We start from the raw sequence: 20,045 nt of genomic DNA on the forward strand, positions 1-20,045 counted from the left end.
TTTATGCGCCTTAGGTAGCAGGCTTAAGTACAGCCCGAGAGTCAAAGCATAGACAGTAGAAACAGTGATGTAATAATGAATATGGACTGGCCATTGAAAAGAGAACATTGACTCCAACAACTAAAAAGATGAAGAAATTCACGTCTTGGCATTTACGTGATCATACACTTTATAGTCGATATTGTAATTTTTGCTACTTCTAAATCAGTGAGATGAAAAAACAGATAATGGCAAATGTGCGCTTCCGAGTGCCCGAAAAAAACAAGTCGAAAGATAGATTTCGACGACTTTGATGAAGGTGTTTTTTGATGTTATATAATAAATAATACATTAACCAACAAAAAAAAGTGTCTACTTTACGTACCATCCAGTTTCTAGAAGATAATACCTAATAACTATTTTTTCACAGAAAAAAACTAAAACAAAGACACCTGATATTCAGCAGAAGAATATTAAAAGATATTGTTAAGAAAATCGATCGGTCATTTACATAGATGAAACCCATGAGAAAACTTGAGGTGATGACATAAATGAAGGTCTTCGAAAACCCAACTTCTATAACATTTTATTATTTCATTAAATTCTTGTAATTTTTTTAACCATTGACGTCATTATATGGACTGGTCATTGGAGAGAGAACAATGACTCCAACAACTAAAAAGAACGTCACGGCCAATCTATATTATCATGTCTATGTCTTTTACTTATGTGTCTGTGTCATAAGTTTGAAAGATTGTTCCTTCACAAGGTATATATAAATGTTTTAATATCTTTTCCTTTCTTTTCTCGAACTTCTTCTATATGTTCCATCGTTGATTGCAATATAATGCTATTTCAAAATCTGAATTCAAGAAGGACACTCTGTGTAGACTAACACCTTTATGACATTTACTTCTCTGACATTGTTAAACAAAACAACGAATAACTTGTCAAAAAAATCAGAAAAACTTTTCAGGCCGAATTTCAAAAATTTTCAGTGTTATTTAACAAAATGTCCAGTAAAAAGGAAGAGCAGGTCTTTTACCCGATAGATTATGTACCGTATTGTTTGCCGAATATGCCTTTCCAGACGTATTATCAACAAATAAATACTATTCCGTTTTTCCTGCCACCCATTTCCCCATGTTGTCCATGTCCAGAAAACGGCACATCGAAGAAAGTAAGTATTTTTTATGTCATTTCAATAAATTCAATTACTTTGTGATCTGACATTTCCCACACAGTTTCGTATTCAAAACTGTCAAACATGTATAATTGCTCCACGAAAGGAAATAATTGTTCAAACATTCCATTATCTTCTAAGATGAGTTGAACTACTAAACAAACAGTTTTACATTAGCTTTAAATGATGTTTTCGACTTTTTCAGCAAAAGTGAAACTAAATAATCGTCCCTGTCCAGATTGTGGGAATACGTCTGTCTGATGCGAAGCAGAATTGTTAAAGTAACAACCTCAATGTAACGCTAAGTCCAAATAGATCGAAATAAAACGTTTGAAACTGATTTTAGAAAAAATTATTCCAGAGTGAGGTATCATATTGTGTAACATTTAAAAACTATTCAAGTCTATATTCCTGTAACTGAATTTAAGACTGATGACAATATGGCCAATTATTCTACGAATAAGAAATACAGTTGGTCTAAACATGCATAGAAACCCTGGTGCTTTACCGACTCGCTTTTGTTATCTCATAATCTCGACGCGGGAAATGTGATTGGCCCAACTTTATACACATGTTCATAGATGGAGCAAGAATCTGTTCCAAATGTAAACATGGGTGTGCGCTTAGCGCCTCTATGAATGGAAAGTCAAAGTACGTCGTATCTCTTCATTTCATAAAGAATCAAACGTGCCAGATCGAGTTTTATCAAAGAAATATTTTACATAGCAAGGGATTCAAGTGTTATTTCTGTGCATCTTGGTTGGCTTCATTCAAAATTGAAGAGTTGTCACAATTTTTCGTTTAAGCTCACAGAAAATCAAAATTTGAAGTGTAAATATGGATTGCTGTTGTTGTCCTTGCCCTTCTTTTGCCAGTTGCTTGAACGCTTTGGCATATCCCTGCTATCAAGTGCCATATTCTATACCTGCCCCAATGGCTAAAATAGATTACATGTTAGTGCCTTGTTGCCCCCCTTGTAATCCATGTCCTCAGCCGAAATTGGTAAGTAATGTTGAGACAAATCATCAGGACAGATTTGATTTAAAAAATGTGTTATTTTCAGTGCCCAAGCAAAAAATAGTGTTGCAAAGTCTATTGTTGATATTTCTTCTATGATTTTGTGATTTGAACGTGTACTTTTAATCAATGAATATATTGTTGAAGTAATGAGATAGCTGTTTATTCAGGAAATATATTTCTCTTCAACTAGTAGTGACATCTGTTAATGATTGAGAAAAACCATATTAAATACACAAATCCAGTAACAATATGAAAGGCTTGTTTTATGACAAAAACTGAAAACCTTCAACAAGTTTTTCTCTTGCATTATAATCAGCGATGACAATCGAAAGTTCTCAGAACCTTCAAGTTTAGCAATTAAAAGAAGACAAAATATGATATAATGATGAAATCCATTTACCTATATGTTTTGTCTTAGATTAAGGATGTAAATTAGATTTTCCTGAAAATTATAAATCTGCGTTCTTTCGATTCCAATTTCAATGCTAGAAAACCCTTTTGTAGCCCTTTAGGGATAAAAAATTCTTTTTTGAAACACCACACCAAGTTTGGCGACTAACCACAAATAATTTGGTTGAGATTCTATATGCAGAATCTAGAATTTCGATAATTTTTTTTGTTATATCTTTAACTATTTTAGAAATATTCCCAGTTATCAGATTATGAATTATTTTGTACTCTTAGATGAAAATCAGAACTTTCCTGCTTTCCGATGCCCTTTTATAAAAGTTTGATTTCTGCTCACTAGGTGGTGACAATATGAAATATTCCTTCAACAAATTTTATGTTCTATGGCTCACATCAAATTTGGCGGCTCCACAAAGAAATTTACTATTGTTCATTTTGAATTTCCAGAAGTTGTTTTTTTTGTTTCCAACGATTCTTGAGAAATTCATATTTGTGTTTAAAACAAACATTTTAAGTAAATATTCAGTATTTTCATCAGTAGAAACTGGTCAACATTTTTCAACTATTTTTGGTGAACAATGGAAAATAGTAAACCCTCTCTGCCCTCTTCTGGATGAAAATCTCTTTTCATCGAGAAGTAAACTTCATCGTGCAGATTTTCAAAATCTCTTAATCAGTTCACAGACCAATTGGAAGAGAAAATAATTAAATGATGATACAAAATGAAATTAATGAAGGCTATGGCGAATGATCTAATAGTACCCTCGAGGGGCAAAGACCTGGCTTGGAATGACAATGATAGAGAAGAGACTGACTAAATTGTGTTAAATGAACCGTCCACTGGAAATTCTGGAAAAATCGGGATTGGATTGAAACAAGTTTTTCTCTAAACCAAGACAAAAATCAGTGTGAGACATTAAATTACTGCTATAATCATACAAGGTGAGTGATCGAAAAGCTTCGATACAGCTCGATTACTCGAGATCGGAGAGAAATCAAAGTACCCACCAAGGTTTTCTGATTTTTATGGCTATCCAATGGTGACTTTGGTGTTTTAATGTGAAGGTTAGTAACTTTACTTTAGTAATTCCATAGATTAGGTCTTAATCATGTCCTTTCAAAATAGTTGAAGGTTAAATTAGTTTTCAAATGAAAACAAATATTCTATCGTAAATAAAAAGCACTTTTAAATAAAATAAATTACTATATTTTCTAGATTTCACATGAACTAGGATCATTTTAAATACATTAACAAAAAAAACTTAAAGCTAATTACTATTTACAAGTTGTAACAGAACACATATACATTTCTATTCTCAGTCTTTACATTGAAACATACATTTCTTTCAGAAAGTTAGTGTTGAAAAGACTAGACAGGACCCCATTGCTCAATAATAATAGGTTCCTAAACGACATTTTAAATATTAAAATGTTTAGTGGTATAATACTGCCAACCAAATTGTATGTACAGACTCCATCACAGTCACTTTGAATAGTTAAAAAACCTTGCGAATTCCTCACAGTCTGATTCCATTAAATTCATCATTGGTGCCATACATCTGCAAAGAAAAAAGTTCCATCAAAATAATTCAGTGAGATATACAAGACAACTACTGAAGGAAGTTAACCTAAACCTTTCAGATGGAACACATTTTATTAGAACGCCACCTGTGTATCAATAATGAAATCAGCCATAAAACTTTTATTTCTTATTGTTGACAGTATAATTTAGCTTTTAATTGTGAGATGTCAGGATGTACAATATTCTTTTTACTAATTGAATAGCCTGAGGTAATAATTCCATTTAGAATTGAGTCATTCAAGCATGTGTCCAAATAAATACTTTTTAATGGGCAGTCTTGGCCTCAAAAATATTAGGAAACATACCATTGAAAAGAATATCCATATGCATTTTCTACTTTCTAATAATTTCATGGATAGTTACAAAAAGGAAGATGCCAAAATACAGTAATACACACCTCAGTTTCGCTGTCTTCAGTATCGCTAGGATAAGGTGACGGTACTCCTTCATTCCTTAAGAACACCCTGATAGAAGCTGGAATTACTTTGTTGAATACGAGGACATTATTTCCTGCATACGTTTCCACTTTCAAGTCGATATTCTTACAGTCAATCAAGTACTGCATGAGAGCTTCATCTCTTTGCTTGACAGCGTAGTGCAGGGCCGTATACCCTGAGCAACCCTCCTTGGCGTTGATGTCTGCTCCGTACCAGACCAACTGAGTCAGCACCTTGACGTGTCCTCGAATAGCAGCGACGTGAACACAGGTTTGACCTGCAAACAAAATTAGAATGATTGTTTTGTGGGAATGGAGTAAGCTTTGGTTTAATTATCAAATGAAGGTAAGTCTTTCACAAAGAAGAATATATTGAAGAAGAAGAAGAAATGGAAAAACAGAGAATACAAATATATTAAGAAGAAGAAAAAATGGAGTACAATATTGTGTAAAGTAAGACTTTTGTACTCTCTGGACAAAGTTTTAATTATAGTTATTACTATAATAAAAAGAGCACTGGACATAATAGCGCCATTTCTGGAAGCCGGGACCAAATTAAGAAGAAGAAGAAATGAAGGTCAATCCCACTGATTGTAGGCACATAAAACTACTCACCATTAGAATTCCACTGTTCAAAATCACAAGGCAGGCATACATGTCCTTGGTAGCTCAAACCCAGCCTATCTCTCTCTTCCTGCTCGACAGGTTGCGCAATTGCTTGCACACTCTTGGGGTCATTCTTGAGGGCAGCAATGTGGAGGGGTGAGTTTCCGTTGCCCCCTCTGGGACACGGGTCTACTCCAGCCACCACGAGCCACCGAGCTATGCTCGGTTGACCGGTAGCGACGGCGAGATGGAGAGGCGTCTGAAGGCATTTGTTGGGGATTTCGAGGAGTTGGGGCTGAGGGGCTGCTTTGATCAAGTTCAAGGCGACGTCAACAAAACCTTCTTTGATTGCCATGTGGAGGTATCTGTAACAGAAAGGGGGAGATGAAAATTTGCATTGGTTGCTACTTGGAAAGTAGTTTTTTCTAATTATTTATAACCTTTATCAATATTTATAGAATTCTTTCACGTATAGTCAGTGGGCATACTTGAAGACTGGCTATAAATCAAATCATCTAAAAGAACAATTCGTTCAGGCCAGCCTCAACACCCTACACAGTAGGTTAATGGACTGACACCTATCAGAAAACAACTACTCCCCTGGCTAATACCACGAAGGGCGTTGGATTATATCCGACAGGTGTCAGTGCAGGATTCTTCACTGAAGTTATTCCTGCATATGCTGTTGGCGATACAACTGCCGCAATAGATTTTCAATTATTGGAACACACTTGCAGACCGGTTTCGGGCTGTTTGGCCACTCGTCAGTGCAAGGTAGTGTATATCATCAACATAAAGTCGATGATTTCCGATAATTGAAAATCGAATTCCGATTTTCAAACCAACAGGTTTGTCGTCGCTCCATCTGCCTGGTTACCTCGTTCACAGGCAGATGGAGCGACGACAAACCGGTTGTTTGTTGTAGTCTTCAGCTTAGTTCGAGGAATGATACTCTGACGGAATTCGATTTTCAATTATCGGAAATCATCGACTTTATGTTGATGATATACACTACCTTGCACTGACGAGTGGCCAAACAGCCCGAAACCGGTCTGCAAGTGTGTTCCAATAATTGAAAATCTATTGCGGCAGTTGTATCGCCAACAGCATATGCAGGAATAACTTCAGTGAAGAATCCTGCACTGACACCTGTCGGATATAATCCAACGCCCTTCGTGGTATTAGCCAGGGGAGTAGTTGTTTTCTGATAGGTGTCAGTCCATTAACCTACTGTGTAGGGTGTTGAGGCTGGCCTGAACGAATTGTTCTTTTAGATGATTTGATTTATAGCCAGTCTTCAAGTATGCCCACTGACTATACGTGAAAGATTTCTTTCCTTTTACGAGGAATTGGGCAAATTTGGATATGCAGTTGGTTACCTCGTTCACAGGCAGATGGAGCGACGACAAACCTGTTGTTTGTTGTAGTCTTCAGCTTAGTTCGAGGAATGATACTCTGACGGAATTCGATTTTCAATTATCGGAAATCATCGACTTTATGTTGATGATATACACTACCTTGCACTGACGAGTGGCCAAACAGCCCGAAACCGGTCTGCAAGTGTGTTCCAATAATTGAAAATCTATTGCGGCAGTTGTATCGCCAACAGCATATGCAGGAATAACTTCAGTGAAGAATCCTGCACTGACACCTGTCGGATATAATCCAACGCCCTTCGTGGTATTAGCCAGGGGAGTAGTTGTTTTCTGATAGGTGTCAGTCCATTAACCTACTGTGTAGGGTGTTGAGGCTGGCCTGAACGAATTGTTCTTTTAGATGATTTGATTTATAGCCAGTCTTCAAGTATGCCCACTGACTATACGTGAAAGATTTCTTTCCTTTTACGAGGAATTGGGCAAATTTGGATATGCAGTTGGTTACCTCGTTCACAGGCAGATGGAGCGACGACAAACCTGTTGTTTGTTGTAGTCTTCAGCTTAGTTCGAGGAATGATACTCTGACGGAATTCGATTTTCAATTATCGGAAATCATCGACTTTATGTTGATGATATACACTACCTTGCACTGACGAGTGGCCAAACAGCCCGAAACCGGTCTGCAAGTGTGTTCCAATAATTGAAAATCTATTGCGGCAGTTGTATCGCCAACAGCATATGCAGGAATAACTTCAGTGAAGAATCCTGCACTGACACCTGTCGGATATAATCCAACGCCCTTCGTGGTATTAGCCAGGGGAGTAGTTGTTTTCTGATAGGTGTCAGTCCATTAACCTACTGTGTAGGGTGTTGAGGCTGGCCTGAACGAATTGTTCTTTTAGATGATTTGATTTATAGAATTGTTAGGTTAAGATTATCAATTCTAAGTTGAATCCATGGCATGGCAATTCAAGGCACAAAAAATATTCAACAAATTGAAGTTCGTCAACTTTTAAAATATACCCTTGAGTTGTGCCAATTTTTTTAATTGGGTCAGTTGAATTTTTGTTGCTATATATATTTAGTTTGGTGGTCCCAACTATTACATAACCTTACATTTCCACCCAAAATTTCAATGTGCATTTTCAACTTTCAAACTATGATAATTTTTGCTTCCCAATGGAATATGCAAAAATATGTACAATAATATTATTTGAAATTTTCTTCAGTGTCTTGAATTTGTAAAAAGCATTATATTATTGATTTTATTACAAGAATTCCGTGAAACGACGTGTTTCTTATATTTTATGGTACATCTCAAAGACCAAGTTCTAGAGATTCTTTGAATTCAAAATACAAACAATTAAATTGTCCAAGTACGAAAGGATTCATTTAAAATATTTGAAGTTTTTTAATTTCCTGAACATTTTGTTTTACTTCCACTATTTTATCACGCTCCTTTTTTTTATTGTCCTTTGATTTTCGTACAATAAATAATAATTGTTAACCCCGTGTACGTATTAAATATTTTGTAAATGAATTTATGAAATATTTCATTCAATAAAATTTAGATTAATCTCAAACTGTGAAGAAAAGAGGAAACAATTCATAATCACAGATAAATATAAACCAATAATGAAATAGTATATTCAGTAATTTTGCTATTCGTGCACTTTTATTCCAAAGTTAAATACCTTGACCTAAACAATAAGGTTACTATAATATAATAAATATAGGAATACGAAGGTACGCCACTGGTTCCAGCAATCGGGCGTTTCCGGATATTTAGTATCAACTAGCATGGCCTTCTTTCAGAACGTTCCTGCGTCAGTTCGTCATGAAAACAGTTGCATCGCTGCCACCATCATCATAATATGATAAAGATAACCAAATAAAGGCAATTTACAGGTAGCCTCTGACATCGACCGGGAATTTCCATTACTGGAAAATCCATAAGGTTGGGAATCTTCTGGAATTTTACGGACTAATCACCAACTTAAATTGAAGTGATGAAATTGGGTTTTTGATTTCATGAAAGTTCCTATTAGTTCCACATGAGGTCATTACATTGAGGATTATAAATAATTACTGACATCCTTACGGATTTCTAGGTAGATACGAAGGTAGGTTGTAATTTTCTCCAAATAGTGACTTGAAAATTATTTTTTTTCAAATGTTAATAATAGGCTTACAATCTATGAATGAATAAACAAGTGGGTAGAATAATGTTTTCTTTTGGTTCGACAATTATCGTTAAGCGAAAAACTGTTCAATAATTAGGAGTCTTTTGAAGAACCAAACTTTGTAAATAAATTAATGTAATTTTTCAGACAAATAGCTATTCTCAACTATTGTATATAAATTTGGAAAACCATACAAGTTTCGTGCATTAATTATTGATTCAAAAAAATATTAATGAATAAAGTAAAGAATTTTCATAGATTGCCCTTAAAGGGTTAGTTAATCTTAAGCATATGCATAATTTTATCAATGATGCACAATCCACAACTGTAAGTTGCACAAAAATAGTGTTTATTGCTCCGGGAGTTCATAAACAAGTTGGTGAGTGACTGATGACATCATGAAGAACAGAATTCCCCTATAGAATGGAATATTATTATTATTGGAAACGGCTATTTTTAGATACTGACTATTAGTCAATAAGCATTCTTTAGTTTTGAGGTTACGGTGGGTACTGTCTAAGAATGTCATATGTATTTCCTTATATTACTGAAGAATACATATTGATTTGTATTATCAGTATGCCGCAAGGATCGAACAGCAACAACTCATCGTTTTCATCTCCTGATGATGCTAACTTGGTTAGAGGCATTGTATTTGTCTGGTGTGGGAAATAAAGACAATTTGAATGATAAAAATAGTAAAAACACTTACGTGTCTCCGTCCTCGTCTTGAATTTGGTAATTCTCCAAAGGGCCTTCCAGTTTCGGGCTTGGAAACTCAACAGACGACTTAATTTTATCCGGAGCGCCTAAATTGTTTTGCCCGCTAACGCTGAGCTTTGAGAAATTATCCAAAAGGCAAACCCCGCTGTCGATGAGCATGTTCTCATCGATTCCTTGCTTGTCGTCTGAAACCCCCGAGTTCAGGTGCAGGTTGGATTCCTTGTACTCCGTTTCTAAGAGGCCGGAATACTGGATTTCTTCGGAGATGTCTCCTGACAAGAAACCACTATCTTCTGAAGATCCCTCGTAATATCCGTATTTGGTTACCGACTTGTCGGTGGCATCTGCGAAAACGATGTGTTGCTTGAACATTTTTGAAAAGGCACTGTAAATATCGGTCACTAAATAAAATTCTGTAAAACTTAGGCACTGTAAACCGTTCGCGAAACTTTCTATTTATCGATTATAAGCGAATTGACAGAAAGCGTGCAGAACACAAAACAACAGTCAAGAGTCGAGTTTAGAATGACTTCAAACCGAGCGGTTGAACGAATTTAGGTAGTGGAGAATAAATTACGGGGATTTTCAGGACATGCGCACTGGTGATTGACGTTCTGTCGGGATTTCCGTTTGTCAAATTTCAATGTTATTTTGTTATTTACATTTTTTCGGGAAATTGTGGCACAGAGGAATGTCCGGATTCACGTAGTGCTGAAAAGGGGTTATTTGCTGTGATCCGTGTGAAGTTAAACGTTTACAGAGTTTAGTAGAATTCATAAATTCCGATTTCAATACGGATGTTATTGCTAATACATGGATTATCGGTTAATACATTGAAAACTGTCATATTAGTAGATTTTCAAGGACAATAGCACCGTGTTCAGTGACCTTTTGGGACTGCATAGTATCCTACAATCGATAAATTTTGATTGTTATGTTACTCGAATAATTCTACAGAAGGAAGTTAGGATTCCAAAGAATGGGACTGAACATTTCGGAAAAACTAGCTATCGATGACGGGAACGTGCTGATTGGTATCTACAAGACAATAATAATAATAATAATTATAGCTGTATTGTCCAACAGTTACTCATTGAAAAGATCCAAAGTTCATAGATTTCATTATTACTAATTCAATACCCCTCCCAGGGTACAAACCATCTATTCTGGTAATTAAAAATTTAGGAAACTTTTTTCGAACTCTTTCAATGCATGGATTATAAATCTCGTAGAATGGATTCCAGATGATACTTGCATATTCGATCTTTGAACGTACGTGGGTGTAGTACAGCTTCATAGCTTCAATATTATGAAAGTTTCTGCAATTTATAACGATAAAAACATAAGCCCTTAAGGACTCCGAATCTTTTCGCGAAATATGTTTTCCAAATGTTGATTTTTGATCAAATATTACCCCTAGGTCTTTGATATTGCATACTAATTGAGATTGAAGATTTATACAATCCCCTATGTCCTTAATTAGAGAAAATAACGTTGAGTCATCAGCAAAACATAAACGTTCACAAGCTAAACTCTCACTTAAGTCAATAATGAATAATGAAAACAAAAGAGGGCCTAGGTAGGCGCCCTGAGGCACACCGGAAGAAGCTAGACATGTTCTAGATTTATAACCGTTGTAGGATACAAATTGTTTTCTACATGTCAGATAGGATTTCATCAGCTGACAGGCAGTATTCGAAAAATCAAAACCCATTTGTTTATTGGGAAAAACACCATATGATCAATTTTATCAGATGCTTCTGAGAAATCTGTATATATTACATCAACTTGGCCATTGTTATTTAATGCTTTGGAAATTAATTAAGCAATAGTGACTAGATTTTTAACAGTAGAAGGATTACTAACAAATCCATGTTAGAGATTATCCATCCAGATTAAGTATATTCATGTCACTTTACAAGAAATAGGTAGGTATTGCTAGTTACTTTCATAATTGACTTTATAATATTGCGTTTCTTAAGAGTCAAAACGGTAGCAATCAATGGCTTTTTTCATTTCCTTTTGCTTATTAATGATATGACAGTACTTGTTACTTATTGTTTCTTTATTTAAATTGTTAATTTAAGACGCAAAAAGTATCCTTGGTGTGATTAATTGGGCTCTTTCCCATGTATAAGCTTCAGCCTCCCATTCACAGAGGTGCTATGTGCACTTCAAAGTGACACTGCTTGACAATGTCAAATTTTGTTTTGTGTTGCATACATTCGGAAATGAAGTGGGATATTAAAGTGGCATATTCAGTGAAAGATTTTTACACATTGTGTTTCATAAATTAAAGATCTGACTGAAATACGAGCGACAGATCTCGATTCTTGCTCCATCTATGAACATGTGTACAAAGTTTGATCGATGTCGTTTCTCTTCGATTCTTGCTCCATCTATGAACATATGTATAAAGTTTGATCGATGTCATTTCTCGCGTTGAGAGTTTTTGTCAAAATAGAAGCGAATTTGTTTAAAGACCAGGGTTTCTATGAAACTTTGGATAATCAATAACTATAGTTATAGATTTTTCAGTTATCTGAATTGTTATACTCATCAGAAAATCTATTGTTTTTATGAACGAACACATTGTTGTTTATAAAATCGGTTATATAACATGTTTTGACATCTTTCGCGGTTTTGGAGATATTTTTTTATAGTTCAACTTTTATTTCGGAAATTCGGAAGGGGAAACAAGAGAATGAAACGCCAAAACCTTTCTTCAAAATAAAAGGTTTCCCGAAAACATACCCCTTTCAATTTAAATTTAATCATAATGGCAAACGCCTAGCAGAAAGATATACGTCATAGATTGAAAACTTGTTTTAAAATTGTTCCTATTAAAAATTTATGTTGATTGATCAATGATTGGGTTGGGTTAAACAAATGTAAGGAGCAATTGATCATTATTTGATTCAGTTGACAGAACTGTTTTTGTAAACATATAAGTTACAACAGTTGTTGATTATTCCAACTGGGTTTTTATGAAGTTATCGTAAGTGATGATAATGTACCAAGTAGTACCTACTTTCTATTATTGAGTTTGGCCCGGTGATGGTCAGGGAAACTCCAAATTGCACACAAATTTTCCCGAATTGTCATCTCTGTAACGCTCTTGTATCAATTAAAAACTTTCCCAATCGCAAATTGTTTCATTTTGACCGGAACTTTTGTTCTCTGAAAATATCTTTAAAACAGTGGTTTTTCGCGTGACTCGGTTTTTCTCTTTGTGAATCTGGGATGGACCTTGATTGGTGTTTCTTGGATTTTTGTGGTTCTTTAAAAAGGTTCAGGATGTTCGTCTAAACTGTGAAATATCAGACTCCAATATCGCGGCGTATTTGTCTAACCCATAGAAAGCCCATCAAACCACTAATGGTTATTTCATTTCAATGGAAATAGTTGATGAATTCATTTGAACAAAAAGAGAATAGTTTTTTGTAAATATATCAAAAAATATCGCCGATATACAACATTTGAAAAAAGATAACTAAAAAATAGAAAGTTTACTACCAATATTCAGTAAATTTGATATTAAAAACGAATATGAATACTGAAGAATAGTAGAATAAATAATAATTCGCCAGCAAACATTTTTATGGTTTTGTTATTCTTTTCAATTTGCAGGTTTACATAAAAACCCTATAAATTTGGAAATAGGAGCTATTCTTTGGAGGCTTTTGAAAAGATTCTTGCCGGAAAAATTGAAAAACTTCAAATTTCCATATTTTGATTCTTCACAATAAATGATTTTAGGAAATGAACAACACAAATAAAGCATTGGAATATCCCGATTGTTTTTATTTATAATTGATAAAAGCTACACGAATATATATTTTTGTAAACAAATTAATTGTTCATTAGATGATTAATTTTTTTGGAATCTGATTAGTAACGCAAATAATGATTTTCAGAAAAAATCATTTTGAAATAAAAATCTATATTGCTTGAAATCGCATTCATTAACTAACTATTCATTTGTCGCAGAAAATATAAATAATGATGAACTATTTTTCATTCTTATATTAAATCATTTTTCAGATGAAACCGCTCTTTCGTATTTTAAAAAAATATTTCTTGGGAAATTCTGTATTTGTTGATTCAGTAACAAATTCTTATAAACAAATGAATTTCCACTTAATTTTTTTGATATTGAAAAAAAAACAACCATTTATCATTTTGTGATATTTTTCCCAATTTTTGATTATATTTGCTGTTTTTTCTTACAAAACTATACAAGGTTATTTTTATTCATATATTTAATATTAAAAAAAATCGAGTGTAGAAGTTTATTTGTTTATAACAAAGTTTTTATCCAATGAATACATTATTTTATTTTCAAAAAAATTTTTTTTCCAGAATATGAAAGAGTAGTCAAAATAAGAAATTTTCAAATAAGCAACGGTTCTTCAAAATTACTATTTTCTGCCAAAAAAAATGACTTCATGCATTAAAACAATTTTTTCAAACGATTTTCTTTCTAAAAATCATGATTTCCATTTATAATAGAATTCAAAAAATGTATTATCTCTTAAAAATGCATTTGTTTATAATATTTTTTCAAGCAATAAGAACGAAAATTTTACAAATATATATTCGTGTAGCTTTCAACAATTAGAAATTAATAATCGGGATACTTGAAAACATTTTTCAAAGCTAAATTTTTCTTTTTTTAACAACTTTGATTGTCCTTCAAAAAATGGAAAATTAAAATATAATTAATATATATACAATTTTTGCCAAAATTTTAGCACAAAGAAAAAAATAAAATTCAAAACAAAAAATTGTTTTGTGTTAAAACCCAAATAGTGCTCACCAATCAATATACCGCTGCCTCTTTCCACTTTTCACGAACTATCTATGGAAAAATAAATCGAATTTCTCAAACTATTAACTCCACTTTTGTCACAACTGTCTCTTCTGGAGCTGGATCTGGTACTGCACAACTATTTAAACGAGTGGTCCAGATGTCTATAACGATCGATGATCAAAATTTCCCACATTAAAATCAATACGGATTACATCTATTGCCAATTCAGATAACGCCCTTCCGAATTCTGAGGAATTCCCAGGAATAAACATGCACTTAGGCATTGGGTAAATGTTTTTACAATAAACCCGAATTTTGGTCATTGATGTACCTCTTCCGCATATGTGTATCGGATTGAGGAAGGGTTTTCCGAGCTCCCCTGTTGTATAATGGGCTGTGAGAGAGGAAAACCCACAACAACTGGGCATTACTCCTAAATGCTTTCATTACTCGATTAGAAGATGCTACATTTACTGATGAGATTTTGATTTTCACTATAGAAGGTATACAAAACCCCGATACGTCGCCCTGAAATGGTTATTATGTAAATAAACAAATATATAATTGATTTATGTATTTTTTTTTACATTCTTCAAACAATAATTTCAAACGATTACTATTAAAATTTTATCCCTGCTATAAACATTATTGTTTCTTGAGACTCATAAAGATTATTGCTATAAAAAAATAATTCAACTACGCTAATCATTACTGTATTAGGCTCATTGGTCCTAAAAAACAACTTTGTTCAGTAATAAAATATCCACCAAATTATCTTTTGATCATATCTTACAGTTTGAAGATATGATTCAATTCGGTCCACCGAACATTGTAAATATCTAAGGAGTATACATTGACAGCTATCTGAAGTGGGATAAGCAAATTATGTATGCCTGTAAAAAAGTGAGATCAATTTTACCAAATTCTGTCAGACATACTAGATATAGAACAACTCAAAATCTTTTACTATGCTCTTGTAGCAAGTCATCTGACCTATGGAATAGTAGCTATTATTATTATTACTATTAATTGATGTACATCCAACTATTGTCCCTTTATATACAATTTTTCATTTTTTCATATTTATATTTTGCTACGATTTTACTTCAAATATATTATAATGAGTTACATAAAGCTTCAATTTTTTAAATCAAATACTGGAGTTTTTATTATTCTGAATTGAACCCAAACGATTATATAACTTTATGAAAAATCACGATAAAAATGTTTCTTCCACAGAACTTCATCTCTACCTTCATCATTAGTAAACAAATTCAAATAATAATAATAAATACGTCTTTTGAGAACTTTTTCTACCTATACTAATCCAACCTCTAATAATTAGGGAGTTTCCCCATTTGGGAATTCCTTGTATTATGTATTGTATTGTTTGAATGAAAACCCAATTTTTGCAAATCCATTCTGGGCTGGTGATAACTCTCTATCATTTAGTTTTGCGGCTTAGGGAATTTCCCATTCAAAATTGTGAAATTTCACTAGATCAGACAGAAGTTTATCTTACCTAGAGTTTATCATGACTATTGACACATTTAAAATGGAATATTTTCGTTACTATTTCGAAAATTATCATGACTGTCTCCAGCGCCGGATTCAGGGGAGGATAGGCGAGGCTTCTGCACCTGGGCCTCCACAATAAAGATAAAAAAAAATATCCAAATTTCGTTTTTCCTCCCAAATATATATATTTTTTTGTATTTTTACTAAGATTACTTGCACAAACATAATAAAGCCCTGATTTTCAGTTTCCATTTGGATTCTATCAATTTTTTATTTGATCGAGCATTTTGATGGCAATACATTTTTTTAATGTGTAAGTTGTACCCAAGAGTTAAGTGGAATGAAATAAGTGAAATATTCCGAAAAACGGTTGACCCTGCAGGTCATCTTTACAACTTCTCTATTCATCGAGCTCAACATTTTTAAAATTATTCAACAAAATCACTTGACTGGAAATTTTCAAACCACAAATTCAACTTTTATAAAAAAAATATTTAGGAGGCTACCACTTCTTTGTTTCCCCGGGGCATCAAGACTTCCAAATCCAGCGCTGACTGTCTCAAAACATTTCACGAAATATCAATTATCTCCAAAAAAATCTGGTTTCGTTATTTTTTATCCGAAAGAAGGAAAAAAGCCAATAATTGTTGATAGAAAATTCAAGGCAATCTATAATGTAACAAAACTTGAAAAATTGAACAAGTTATTTTTGTGAAGGAAATCAGAGTGGATCTTTCTGGGATTTTTCACCTTCCATGATATGAATCATTAACATTATCTAAAAAGGAAAAATAAGTTCTGAATGAACCAAAATCAATTATTTTATTATATCACACAATTTATATGGTTTGAATTCCTGTTGCGATGTTTACCTAAAAATATATAATTTTTTCTAACATTACTCATGTCAAAATCAAGTTACAATAGTATTCTTACATAGGAAAGAGATTTTTTTTTAATAATTCATTGTTCATATGAAAGTAGTTGTTACGAGATCTTTTCTTACAATTCGTGTCTGAAAGTTACTTCTTTGTATGAACTACATATTTTTGTTTAGAGTCTATTTTGAAATCAATTACTTTCTTTCTCTCTTTGGAAGTTTCCCACATTCAGGCCAAAATCAATTTCCCACAATTATCTTGCCTTGATTAACCACGAATTAAGTTCTTATTATTTGTGATTAGTTGCCCAAATAAATGACCAAATTTACACCTCAAGACAGTAGTTGCAGTTTGATTCAAACTCCTATATCTACAGTGCATTTCTTTAATGTCCCCCCCTCCTTTTATTTTTTGAACGGATCAACTCAAAAAATTGAAATTTGGGATAATGAAATTAATGCATGAATACTTTATTTTGAAGTGAAATTGACAGATTAAACTTTCAAAGAGAAATGCACTGTATAAAATTATTGCATCAGTCAAGATTGAAGAAACATGAGATGCAGGTTTTTCCAGGGGTTTTCCCTGCAGCTGTAAAGTTAATGTACCTTCTGAAGAAAAATTGGATTGTCCACGTTGTTCTTTCCCGTTTCAATAATATTTTTCCAACTATTACTATTTACATTTGATACATATTTAGCCTTTGAAACTACAATTATTCAATCAAGTCCATATACAAATTAACAACGTGTTAAATTATTTTGATTTTTTATCAATTTATTGCCAACCTGCCTCTCAAAAATCCCTGAGATCAATATCAAGGAGAATCCATTTAAAGAAAGTTTCAGTAACAAACAAAATTATGAAGAGGTACATGCATAAAAAATGTTTCTATCATAAGTTTGATGACTGCGCCGAAAAATAATTCATATGTATAAAACAATATGTAAATACTTCTTTTGTTGACACCATGACGGGCATTGGACAAAACCTTTTCCCAAGGCATGATTTGTTTAGACTACAGTGAAGTAGCAACAGTTTCATGTTGTGAACAAAGCGTCAAGCGTAGGCATATTCCAATATTAGTCGTGGTATTAGTTAGGTAAGCAATTGTTTTCTGACTGGCGTTTTCCAGATGCTACTGTGTGAGAAAGTTGGGGAATGTGAATTTCAATTCGAAATATTTATTTTCTCAGTACCACGGTCATCAGTCTCTCTTCTCGACGGTCATCAGATTAATTCGATTTCTGTTAGAGTTTTGGTACAAGAGATGCTTCATCCTGGCAATCATCTATTTTTACTTTAAATTTTCGCCACTCTTATCTAGCGGTTTTTGGCTGACATATTTTGTCTCAATATATCAAATAACTTTTAAAACACTCAGCATCGGAAATTCATACAAGGCATAATAATGGAAATATTGTATTGAAATCAGTACGGTGTGGTTTGGGTTGGGTATTGACTTCCAGTGAACGATATCTCTGTGTGAATTCCGTTTGTGAACGTTTTTTATATGAAAATAAATAAAAAAGAACGAAATTCCCCGTTATATAACATTCATTGGTCGACCTATAGGGATTTAACTTGTATCTTCACCAGCTGAATACCTGATAAACTGAATTAATTAGCATTTTTTCTTATAGAAAAATTGTGTGAAAATCGCCTAACGACATTATACAGGGTGTTTCAAATTCAATCCTCACCATTGGGATCTCGGAAACTATTAGAGATACGAAGGTGGTTAAATTGGGGCCAAGTTGCGCATTTACCTGACTAACAATATACAGTTGAGAAAGTTCTGAAATTTGAGTATATCCGGAGATGTCCGGAAAAAACAGAAATTTCGGAAAACGGTTTTTATTTTTTTCTTGCAACATTTTTCGAAGGATTCGAAAATGAATGGCACTTCCATTTTGCCACTTTTTCCCTACTACTTAATGGTGTTTTCAGATTTGCTATCAGGCGTTTTGTCTTCCGGCCACCATCATCAACTTTATTTTTTCTCACATGATTGAGGAATAATCACACTTAGATATTAATTTCATAGCTGTCAGTTTTATCGCTGTTGGAAAAAAGTTTTGTCGGTCGGAAACATAGAAATTTCAAGCCTGATTTATGTTTTCCGCAAAAAAAAAAACAATTTCGATCACGTTGTCGGGTTTATCATGTACTTAATTGAATAATGAAGACATCTTACTGTATGCATGTCAAGAAACCGGAGAATATCATGTGACATTGAAAAAAATATCAAGAGGTGATATCGCAGCTTAAATAAAACCAAGAAGAAATAGATACAAACTAGTTTATTTGAACATACTTCGAACATACTCAATATTGAGCACTTATTTTCCGCAACATTTCCTGGCATTTCCATTATTATTATTACCATTCCTATGACCGTTGCCATTACCGTTTCTATTTCCACTACCATTCATATTTCCATTTTCGCAGGGACAGCAAGGGCAAGGTGGACAAGGACATGGACACGGGCAAGGACAAGATGCCAACATCGGAACATAGATAAGCGTCGTGGGGCTAGAGGGTTGCGCTAAGGGAGCGCACGGTACCGGTGGTATGGGGGGACAAGGGCAGCTGGCGATGCAACTGATAGGGCAGCAACAGTCAGCCATTTCTTCTTGGTTATTGAGTTGAGTTTTACTGGAATTTGGAAGAGCTTTGACAGCTAGAAGTTTCGTGACTTTTGTTTTGAAATGTCGCCGTTTCCTTGGAGTTCATAAATACAGAGTGTTTTATTGTTCACCCAGATAATGAAATTGTGGTGAATGATTTATGAAAATACAAATAATGCTGGATGTTTACCTCTCCATCACAATGTAGAAAACTTACGAAGAAATGAAATAAACTTTCTACAAAGATGTGTAGATTATGTATGTTTTTTCAAATACAGACTGTAAAAAAATTAATTTGAAACAATTACTTTCAAACATAAAACATTGAAGTAGAAGCGATGACATGTTTCCTTACGAAATCGCCATCTATAGGATCGACAGAGAACTCTTTTCTCCAATATCAAAGATAAATGAGGCTCCTTAAGGCGGTCAAATGCAAAGTCAAGCTTCGACATTGACCACCGAACGAGATTTGTCCTCTGTCTTTGTCTGCATCTTTCACTGCAAGGCAATTTGATGAAACTAGAGTCCAAAATAAACCATTCGTGACCCAACATCGTACTTTAAGAGAGATGTCATTATCTTTCCTTTTCGCGGTTGATGAAACTTAATAATATCCAACTATGCGGTTCAGGTGAATTTCTAAGAATATACATAGGAGAGACTTGTCTGGGGAGCCTCAGTCATGTGTAAAAATTGAATAAATA

General features: G+C 33.7%; 1 protein-coding gene and 1 long non-coding RNA gene across 6 annotated transcripts; one reads left to right on the forward strand and one right to left on the reverse strand.

Moving 5' to 3' along the window:
* The first annotated feature begins 838 nt into the window (after window positions 1–838).
* Window positions 839–19,677, forward strand: LOC111504591 (uncharacterized). 5 transcript variants are annotated; one of them, XR_012465483.1, is made up of 6 exons: window positions 839–1,159; window positions 1,368–2,164; window positions 2,226–3,161; window positions 3,268–3,655; window positions 8,406–8,713; window positions 13,127–13,273. It is a non-coding gene; the product is annotated as an uncharacterized lncRNA (long non-coding RNA). The 5 variants fall into 5 exon arrangements; XR_012465482.1 differs by lacking the exon at window positions 13,127–13,273 and adding an exon at window positions 19,160–19,677 and having other exon boundaries at window positions 840–1,159; XR_012465484.1 differs by lacking the exon at window positions 13,127–13,273 and adding an exon at window positions 19,160–19,677 and having other exon boundaries at window positions 843–1,159; window positions 8,499–8,713.
* On the reverse strand, window positions 3,775–10,107 carry LOC111504585 (NF-kappa-B inhibitor cactus). Its single transcript, XM_023159220.2, has 4 exons — window positions 9,486–10,107; window positions 5,224–5,579; window positions 4,570–4,886; window positions 3,775–4,149 (listed from the first exon to the last, which is right to left on the reverse strand). Exons 1-4 carry the CDS (start codon window positions 9,866–9,868, stop codon window positions 4,108–4,110), a joined length of 1,098 nt encoding a protein of 365 aa, XP_023014988.2. The 5' UTR covers window positions 9,869–10,107; the 3' UTR covers window positions 3,775–4,107.
* Window positions 19,678–20,045: the final 368 nt, after the last annotated feature.

This window comes from Leptinotarsa decemlineata, unplaced genomic scaffold (assembly GCF_025532065.1).
Source record: "Leptinotarsa decemlineata unplaced genomic scaffold, Ldec_3_MD MMD2_tig00001064_RagTag_RagTag, whole genome shotgun sequence".
In the NCBI taxonomy this organism is placed as follows: domain Eukaryota; kingdom Metazoa; phylum Arthropoda; class Insecta; order Coleoptera; family Chrysomelidae; genus Leptinotarsa; species Leptinotarsa decemlineata.

Bases quoted from the DNA above. Each gene is read 5' to 3' on its own strand.
- LOC111504585 (XM_023159220.2), bottom strand. From the start codon at position 9,868: ATGTTCAAGCAACACATCGTTTTCGCAGATGCCACCGACAAGTCGGTA. The intron at 5,580-9,485 runs GTAAGTGTTTTT...TTTCTGTTACAG, and splicing joins CAAGACGAGGACGGAGACAC to ATACCTCCACATGGCAATCA. The intron at 4,887-5,223 runs GTGAGTAGTTTT...TTTTGTTTGCAG, and splicing joins TGAACAGTGGAATTCTAATG to GTCAAACCTGTGTTCACGTC.